The 10,730-nt window shown below is 36.7% G+C and overlaps 1 protein-coding gene across 6 annotated transcripts in view; it reads left to right on the top strand.

Moving 5' to 3' along the window:
- Nucleotides 1-10,686, top strand: part of LOC108740552 — a 182,088-nt gene extending 171,402 nt beyond the window's left edge. For all 6 annotated transcript variants that reach the window (XM_025980238.1, XM_025980241.1, XM_025980242.1 and 3 more), the window contains 2 exons: nt 8,036-8,237; nt 9,770-10,686. In XM_025980238.1, the coding sequence (XP_025836023.1) occupies nt 8,036-8,237; nt 9,770-9,934 (367 nt within the window). In that variant the 3' untranslated portion in view covers nt 9,935-10,686. The remainder of the gene's footprint in view (nt 1-8,035; nt 8,238-9,769) is intronic.
- Nucleotides 10,687-10,730: the final 44 nt, after the last annotated feature.

Raw genomic sequence — 10,730 nt, forward strand, 5'->3', positions numbered from 1 at the left:
GTTCTGTTACGTTTTAACTCCATAAAGATTAATAAGAAGTCAGCGTTATTACAGGAACTAAAAGAAAGTAGGCGGTTTGAAAAATTCAGAAAATTGAACGAGATAAGATTTTGAAGAAAGGTACTGATTATCATTGAGACTTGGTTTTAATACTTAATCTGACGCATAAAATCGAGCGAAGCAACAACTTATCCCTAAGGGGTGGGGGGCAAATGAAAATATGTATATTCATCATCGTCATAGGGTCGTCAGTCCTAAGACTGGTTGGACACGTACCTCCACTCTGTCCTATCCTGAGCTGAACTTCGCATTTCCCTAAAACTAGAACAGCCCACATCCCTAACTATTTGCGAACAGTAATCTAATCTAGGTCTACCTCTACCCCTCCTAACTCCTCTAATATGTCTCTGACCAGACCTTCATGCCTAAGAAGATGTCCTACCAACCTATCTCGCCTATTTTTTATTGACTTCCATAGGAGAAAGTCTTGAAATACATATGTATATTGTTGTAAATTTATCTTGTTATTTGTACTTGAATAATTGATATTGTAGGGTAAGCCGTAAGGATTCTAGGGTAGGTCATAAGGATTCTAGGGTGGGTTTGACTTACTTGCTCTTCCTCCCATTGCTACCTCAATGCAGGACCTTCTGTTGGAGATACAAAAAAGTCAATTTTGAACTTTTTCCACAGCATTCCACTATTTTGGATTAGCTTTAGCATGATCAGTATAGCAGAAGGAGAAGCGGGGAATGGATTATCGTTGATTATGGATTATGTAGATTTGGTTATGGTGATATTCCGTGATATTGGAAAAGGGCATTATGCATTCTAGAGATTCAGTTACCACTTCGCAAAAAAAATGTTGTTTTTAGTTATGTTATGGAAGATCACATCTTTCTTGTACTTTTTGGCGTTATCCCTAGTTCTTTGTACTCTAAATGATTTTTCACTATCGTTTTTCTCTAGAAAATTTCATAATCCTTTAGAAAGCGTTCAGGTCGCTATTTTGTATTCTGATTTTTATATAGATATTTATATAGATATTTATAGATAGACATTCAACCGGAGAAAGTCTTGAAATACATAATTAAAAAAATTATTTACTATGTATCAATTAGTTGTACGTACCTACATACGTATGCGTTTAGTTTTGCAACAAAGAACATATTATTGTGTTCTTCAATAGCGTTACCTAAAAATAATCGTAAAGCGTAGATTTTACGTCCATATTATTTTACATAATAACAATAACGAAGAAATAACATGCACCATGTTCTGCAATCATTTTTCGACGTAAATCATCATCTCAATGCGCAAGACGTATACGTTTTGAATCGAATGGTAAACCTCAACATACATCTAATTGCGTCTCATGTACTTTTACGTACAATGGGTTTAATCAGTAATATTGATAGTTCAGTTTGCTGTTTACTCATTTAATTATTTTTAAATACATAAGTACAATAAACAAAAAGAAGATTTTGATAAAAATAATTGAAGCAAATATTGTTGAGAACAATGGGCCTTATGGAAGTCATTAAGAAGCAGGCGAGATAGGTTGGTAGAACACTTTTACAGGCATGAAGGGGTAGCTAATTAAGATGATAAAAAGGAGACCTAGATTTGAATAAAGAAATGGTATCCCTACGTAATCGGCAAACTATTGTATTCTTTTTTTAATAGAACCATTTGTCATTTAATTGAATTTCGTTTTACAATTCAAGTTTGATTATTCGGGTAGTGAAAACCCGGAACAAATAAGTATGTATAGGTTTCAATACTGGTGAACAATGTGTTTATCTCTACCAGTATGTAACTATTTAAAGTATTTACCGCGATTATTTATTTATCGGAAATGATGATAAACGTAACCATTGCTTATATGTGGAGACGTGTTTTTCACTTTTTTTATTCACTTTCTGGTATCTATGGTTATTGGTTACTGCGATGACGTAAATTTTACGAAAAACAATAGAAAATACAGATGTGTTTCCGCTAATGCAATGGTTCACGTTCACGTCAAATTTCCTAGTTCTGAGAACCGTTCGAGGTCAGCACGGATTGCAATGAAATGAGAAAACCATAAATATAAACAAAACCATACCGACAAAACGTCACGCTTGTTGGCTAACTAATAACTGTCTATTTACAAAAAAAAAATATGAGAAAACACCAGGGGAACAGTTACGATTGTGCCGCAATCAAAGACGTAGAACGTACGCCTGTTATCAATTTTGCGTAGGTAGTTTTATCTGTCGTTTACTTCCTTTTCCTATACTTCGCATTTACAATGATAAAATCGAAGCATCCAATGAAATAGTTATCTATTCTAACTTTAGACTGTAGACTCTTTTTTATAAAAATTTTCATGTTCTACAAAATCAGTCGTAACTACAATCTCCTGTCTGATCTGTAACGTTCCCAGGGGAACAAACATTCAGACGGGTTCAAGGTTCAAAGATGAAAAGTTGAACCTGGCATCTCTTCGTTCTGTACTAACAATTAGAAAACCATGAACACAAGCACAAGGGGAAAGCCCCCGATATGTAGTGTAGTTACCAACATATGTTCTTGAAAAGTCCTCCAATTAAGTCAAAAAATTAACGAAAAAGATCTTGAAGATGTACATGCTCATATCAATATCGCGTTTTTTGTATGGCTGAGCCTTAACCTTTTGGTCCGTCGGAGATTAAAAAACTACCCTCGCATTACTATCGCCCAAATGCGACTAAATATGTTAGTCAATCTGGTCATGGTAAGGGAGGCCAGATTCAACTAACCCGAGGCGACGCTGAACTTAACCTACGCCACTGAGTAGAGGTTTGAAAATTTTCATTTTTGATTTGTAAATTCTCATTTACTGACACCGTTCATAGGCTATGAAGTCTTTCAATGAACGGATATCTACTCCGGGAATAAATTACAAATTTACTCGGTCGAGTGGTGAACTTAGAAAAAGGAAACGATTTTATGCAAATAATCCGCTATTCTTTATTAATTTCTGTTTTGCATGAACTGTATAGATTAACAATTAGTTCCGACTAGCTATAAATAATTTAATTTGTTCGGACACTGCCCCGAGATGCATCACCCATACAGCAACAGCGTCTCAGTCAGCTTTTAGCTTTGCTATAACGCACTCTAGTAAGAAGGGGGAAAGGTGATTGCTTTTACAATAAATAATTAATAAATTTTAATAAAGTATCGTAAGTAATAAGTTTCTTATTTTTACTGTAGCTGTAATACAAGTACTAATAGCACAGTGAAGGCGTAGTACCTATTTCTAGGTAAAAACTTCAATTTTTATAAATGCTCAAAATCTTTCAGTGTTTTTTCGATATATTTTGGAACAATAGGTACTTGATTCCATAAAAGACAAATCGCTACCACTATCTTCATTGTCACAGGGTCGTTATTCCGAAAACTGTTTGGAACTTGAATCAATCTTCGCCTTCCCAAAAAAACCAGAATATCCCACATCCCTACCCATTTACGAACAGAGGACTCTATGGAAGTCAATAAAAAATAGGCGAGATAGGTTGGTAGGACACCTTCTCAGGCATGAAGGTCTAGTCAGAGACATATTAGAAGCAGAAACAGGAGTTAGGAGCGGTAGAGGTAGACCTAGATTGGATTACTCTTCGTAAATAGTTAAGAATGTGGGCTGTTCTAGTTTTAGGGAAATGCGAAGTTTAGCTCAGGATAGGAAAGAGTGGAGGTACGTGTCCAACCAGTCTTAGGCCTGATGACCTTATGATGATAATGATGAATATAATCTAGGTCTTCCTTTGCCTCTCAGTTCGATTCCGGGTCCGTCTGCCTTGGTCCAAGTTTTTCTGTGGTTTCCTTGGATCACCTAGGCAAATGCTGCGGCAGTAATATTCCAGAGATAATCTTTCATTCTCTTCTGTCTTCATTTCGTCCGTCTCATCTTTCTCACCCGAACCACCACCCACTCATTCCCACGATTCCTGAAAGCAGGCTGAAGAGGGCCTTCCGCCCTACCTTCCGGCGTAGCCCGAAGGGTCTCCCCGCCCACCAGAATTACTGGCTGGTGGGAATGAAACACCCAAAAGTTTGCCTCTCTTTACACCTGTTTATATTTCGTGACCTGTCTCTAACTAACTCTTCATGTCTCAGAAGACGTCCGACTGTCCCATTTCCATTTTTCCTTATTGATTTCCATTGCGCTCTTTGTTCTGATTTTTCCAATAGCAAACGCTCTGTATAAAATTCACTTGTACTAAGGAATCTTGTTGGTTGTTTACGATTGGACTCTATGATAACACAAAATATATTGATATTCTGTTCACTGGCCAAGTGGCCAAAACAGGACGAAGAACGCTTCTAACTCAATAGTGTTTCGTTTTACCGATTTTGTCAAAGAACATTACCGTTGACGCTAATTTTTTTGCTCATTGGATAAAACGTTTCTTTCTTACGTTAGTTAGTCATGGTGCCAAAACCCACGGAAAAATTATTTATCGTTCCGCGCTTTTCTCGATTGCTTCCAAATTGCCCAACTCGGATTTCTTAATATGAGCTATTGTAAATTCGCAATTTCAATAACGATGCCTTGAGTGTATTGTAAAATACAGGAAGCTATGCGTATACGGTTTGAAAGTCAAACGGCTCGTATAAGGTCTTATTGGTAATTCGGAAAAATACGCGTTACAAATGCTACTGTCGCTTTTTTCTATTGAACATTGTGCATTCAACGCACGTTCGCGTTTTTACTGTTAAAGGTCTTCATTGGATTTCATCCGTATGAACAACGCTTATTAGAAAACTTCCTTTTGTTAGTCCAACATTAACTGATACGTTCGAGTGCATACTTAAACCGAACTAATTGCAATTGTGGTAGCTATAATAAAAACTTTGTTTTGCACACTTCGGAAAATTTCTAATGAATTCATCGAGAAGCTAATGCAATATGCAAATAGGCACTTGACTGGTAATTCACATCCCAAGATTTTCAATAACAAATTAAACAATTTCACTCGTATTAAAAACAGTTTAACAGCATCAGAGACTGCGCTTTTAATAAATATCACATTATGGTACACACAAGGTGATAAATAATATCAATTGAAGTTTAAACTGCATTGTTTCTTCTTCTTGATCTCATCAACATGTCATACATAACATATATTATTGAATTAACTAGCATTTAAAGAGGCCCTTCCATTTGGTAAGCGATTTATCGAATATTCTTCTAAATGCTAATATAACAATAGAAAAGAGACATCAGAATTGAACCTTGAAGAATTCGTATGTTGGAGCTAAAGATGTTTGTATATATAAGCGGGCTTTGCAACGACTTTAGAACCTATTTTAGGGCATTATATTATTAGAACAGGTAGTAGATAGCTTGGCCCAAGTTCTACGACCCTTTAATTTCCCTTGTTTATCGATCTTTAGGGTAGACGTTAAATACCAGACGGAAGGCGCTCCAAGCTCACGGGCTAATGTAAAGCATTCTTTAGTGGGGCGGCAATAGAATGAAGTTTTCATTTCAACTGCTGAAAATTGCATTAATGTTTCTCTAAATTATAAACCCAATCATTATATTTTGGATATTTACGTAGTGGTGTATCGCAAAATTATGACTGACGCATGACGGAAAAAAAGTTGAGAACAACACGGCATCCTGAATCAGTGACATTCGAACAATCTTTTCATAAAAAACAATAACATTTAAATACGATTTCGATGGCGCCGTCTTTAGTTCAGCAACAGAATGTTGAAATAATTTATCTCCTTTTTTTTTTACTTCCTTTACGTCAGAACAAATGTGAATAATCTAATAAGAGATTCCAGCATATCGAATGAAATTATGATAATTATTAACCTTTTACGTTGGAGCAGCATTCACAAAAGATTTTTAATCCTGGTCTAAAAATTTTCGACTGCAGAAGAAAAGAATCTATTTAAAGAAACTTAAGATATAAAAATAGAAACGGTATTGTTTTGTATTGTAGATATTGTAAAGTATGCGTCTGACTGCGGGGCGAGCTGTAAACCGAGATACTTATGAATGAAATAAAAAATATGTACCTAGCTAATACGATATTATTATCTGAAGTACAAAGTATTTCTAGAATTGTTGCCAATTGGATTTTTTACTAAAAAGACCTTCAATACACAACTGGGTATATCTAACCACTTTGCTATTGATAATGTAATCTTTTTTTAAGAAAAATACAATAATTAACGTATGTTTCTAAGTCAGTGCGCAATAGGTATATATATGTATATTCTAAAAGAAATACCGCCAGAACTGTAGGAATAAGGCTACTACATCCAATAAAACATGAGAATTGTTTTGCATTTGCGTTTTCATGGGAACAAGACAGTCGCAGTTATCAGATTTATCTGAGAAAATTACGATTCAAAATCAAACACTTTCATATCTAATTTTTTAGAATTGTCATTATTCCTTGGAACTTCTTAACAAATAAATATAATAAAAATAGTACAACTTAATAAATTTATCTGTTTTTAAATGGATGCAAAGTAAAAATGAATAAGCCATTGTTTTAGAAATGTGTATGTTCGATCACAAAACTTCGTTTATGCCGATTTCGACACTTGGTTACGTTTATTACAATATTTAAAAACGCATTGCGCTTAGGAGTCAAATCAATTATCGAAGGCGTGCAACAAATTGGTGCTATCGTGATTTTTATTTCAAAAGGTCACTTCCATTACGGGCCAACAACTGAACTTGATTTCAACACAGTTTTAATTAATTACTGTTACAATAGCAAATATTCCTACCATTGATTGAAACATTGAACGAACTCGATAATTGACTAGTTTTATATAAAGTGCGAAGAAAACCTGCGGTTGTTAGATATTTTACTTGAATAATTCACGATCGCCGATAGAACGTAAAATTAAAAGTTATGGAGGAGTATTTGAAAAAATTAGATCGGTATGTGTTTTCCATTTTGAATTTATTATTTTATTAAATTTATTATAGAATTGGGGACAAATAAAATAACAAATTTTAAATGTCAATTAAATCCTAAATGAAGCGTTTATAATTACGTTTTTGTTTTTGTAAACGCGTTTTCTAATTTTAATTTTCTTTCTTTGGTAAGTGATACGATGTTAATATAAAAGATGTTTACATCACGAATTAAACAAAAAATAAAATCCGAAAAGCTTTTCTATGAAGCTTTTACTTGATCAAAATATTTGGCAAGCGGTAGTACCACAATTTACATAATACATTATAATGTTGCCGTTTTCAAAAATTCGTAGTAATTGCGAAATTGACTGAAAATTTAAATATCTATACCAGTATCGGGCATTCGCGGTTTCTCCTTTATTATTCATCACCCCTCGCTGCGGTTTCACTTGCATCTGCAGTGTTTTGTTATCGTTCGAATTTCCTATGAAACGCGAGTCCGTTTGTTCGGTTTTCCACCGTCTTGGGACCCCCGGACGACGAACGTTACAAAATTACAGGCGCGCGTCGATTGAACTTCACCGCTCCCTATATAACCGACCGCGACCTGTTCCACGGATCAGAAACTGAACGGTGACGAGTGTTTGGAAACGCTTTTTGCCCAGCGCTCATTGCTTCGTCGACAGTGCAATCTTGCTACTGTTGAAGTCAATCTAGTCAATAATTATCGTAAAAAGAAGCTCTCGTTTTGCTAGTGAATAGACACGGTTACACCTTCCTATTGTTAAATAAGTAGTGTGTACCAACTGTTATAGATATAGTGAAGTTACGGACTACTACTACTACCTCATGTTCATCAGTACAAAGAGACTCGTGCAGATGCAATTGTATCGCAGTTGTTAGTTGACGCTGTTTGTGACTGTTAGTAGTTAGTTGTTAAAGAAATATTAGTGACCAGAAACCCCGGTGGTGGTTTCGCAGAAGCTAGGAAATTTTTTGAACTGTTACTTGTAACGGCCTCAAGCTGGCGATTTTCAATTTTTCGTCGAAGGGTGTCGGAAATACTACAATGGTCGGTAGCAACGGCACCATGATAGCTATTAGTCTTGTTCGCAGCAAGCTACGGAAGCGGGAGGAACACAGCAACACCGTCCACCCGACAGATGTGGTGCTCCATACTGCTTCCGCTCACCCCGTGACCGCTGCACCCCAGGCCAACGGCCAGGCCACCGACCAGAACAACACAACATATCGAGATCAGATCCTCTGGCAGTTCCCGCCGCCCCCCGTCCAACCCTATTTGTACAGCAACAATCAGGTAGGTACAAAACCTTTGAAAAGAACCTCTCGTCCTTCGTTGTCCACCTTCTTTCGGACGTTCTCATCGTTGCCAGATCAGAGTCACTGGAGAAAAACAGGGGGCACGTCGGTCCTTGGACCGTTTTTCTTCCTACATAGGTACACGCTACTCGTAATTCACTTTGTGCAGAAGTGAAACGAAAAAGTAATTGAGGTCATGCCCACCACCCACCCACCTGCCTACCTAATTACGATTATTTACTGCTACTTCTTTCGTAGCAAAAACTACGACAAGGATTCGGCGAACACTTAAAATGTCAATGTCTATGTTGTAATATTTCATTCGTATTAGACGCAAGCCGTTGGCGAAATGGTCTTTGGCTTTGGCAACAGTGTCTCTCTGTGTGTATATTATCTATCATGAGATAAAGAAAGTGTGCCCGCTTTGCTTTCATACACATATATTCTTACGAGTACAGTAATATTTTGCCACGGCAACTTTCTTTCGTGTCAGCCAGTCAGTCGAGGGGGAAAGAGTTACTACATATTTTAATAAATACCAGCAACCCACTATAGTTACGAAGTTGATTCGAAAGGAGTGTTGCACGGTAACAACTGGAACAAATAAAGTGCCACGGGCCGCAGCCCCAACCTAAAATCGCGAAGCATATTGTGAAACCAACGTGAGCCATTTGAAGGTTGAACTGAATCGTGCGCCAACTGACTTTCATGTTCGACGGACCCTTCATAATAACGTGTAATAGTAGAACGATTGTTTGAAATCTAATTTACGCAACTGCAATTATTATTGCTTATATCAATTGCCGTTGCTGTTATATCGTCGTATACGACTGATTGGTTCTTATTGTTGTCCTTTTATTCGTGGTGTGAAATCGATCAATCGGCCTTCTCTCCAAACCGGTGCAGAGAAAGTACAGATTTGTAAAGTATCTGACGAAGATGGGATCGCTTGGCAACAGTGCCCGTTTAAAATTTTTCCTGCTGTCTGAAACGGAGGAGACAGAACGAACTCCTCGGGTGAGGTTACATTGTACGATAGGGAACCGCTTGTTTCGTATGTGTATGTATATATGTTGGTGTATGTGTGTGTGTGGTGAAGAGTACACACGTGGCTTGTACAGTTACCGTTCCGTTGAGACATGATCGTCAAGTAGCACATAACGGATTTCAGTTGGCAAAAAATCTGCATAGAAAGGCTTGGCTTTGGCTACGTAGATGGTAGTAGACAGTTAACGTTCCGCAATTAGAAATTTTAAACAGTCTTTGTTCTTTGGTCTTCTTCGCCACGGATACGAAATCATATTAACTGTTAGGTAGTCAGTCGATTCTTAGAAATTCTAATTTGCCTTTGGATCCGTGACCTTTTTCCAACCGTCTCTTCAGTCTAGACGGTCACATGAGAACGTTCCGATTAAAAAATAATGACCTAGACGGCCCAGGAATATAAATTCCTTCTTATTCCGCCTTCCTTCCCCCTATTCTTTAGTAACGCTGTTGTGCTAAAGAATCATTTTTTTTTTATTGTTACAGAACGCGCTGGTACAAAATTTACCTACGGAAAGGCCCGGTTTTGTCCGTGGTTTCCGGAAGAACCTTGGCGGTAGGTTTCGTCGTTTGGTAAAGAAGAAGCCTCCAGAAGTCTACACCATCCCAGCAGAGCTGAGACCGCAGCTTAAACAAATTTATGTCTATTAGAAGATAACTTTCTTGTTAAATCCAGCATCTTCATGTTTGACTGCGGATTTTTTCCAAGACACGCTGTGCCTTAGCGGCTCCACGTAAAAAAGGCAACTTCTTTTTGCCCGAGAGAGACTGAAAATTAGATTTAATCGTCCCGTACGTCGATCCTTGTGGTCCAACTTCGTTTTATTGAAGTCGCGCCGTCAAGATCGTGCAGTTCGTTAATTATGTAATGCAACAATTTTATCAGTAAACTGTACAATTATGTGATCTAAAAAAGATATTAAATTTTAGTTAGGACGTAAGTTAGCGGTCTTTAACTTTTATAAGTGTATAAAGAATTAAATAGATTTGACTCATGTTGAGTCGTGTAGCATGTGATGATTATATTACTTTTTTGTCCATTTTTCAATCTCGACAACTCTGTATAATAATTACCTATAATAATTATTCTAATTGTGTTTCGAAATGAGTTGCCCAAGTTCCTGCTTCTCATGACTAGTCAGTATTTGTTTATTATTGACAGAGTGAAATAAAGAATCGAGGCTTGAAGAATGTCCCTTTTTGTTTCAGTATTAGCATTAATTTATTGCAATATTTAAAAAAAGGAACAACAACGAAAGTGATAGTAATTGTATTAAGGAATCTGGAAATTACAAAACAATGCAAAACATATCAGTAAGAGAATCCAAAACGCACTGTAATTGTCACAGTAAGCAATACACATTAATAATCGATTTTCTTTATCAATAAAGAAATGTAAGAACTATGTGAGTCTCATTTGTTATGTAAGTAATTTTCTCCAAAAGCC

Source organism: Agrilus planipennis, unplaced genomic scaffold (assembly GCF_000699045.2).
Source record: "Agrilus planipennis isolate EAB-ADULT unplaced genomic scaffold, Apla_2.0 scaffold180, whole genome shotgun sequence".
Classification (NCBI taxonomy): Eukaryota; Metazoa; Arthropoda; class Insecta; order Coleoptera; family Buprestidae; genus Agrilus; species Agrilus planipennis.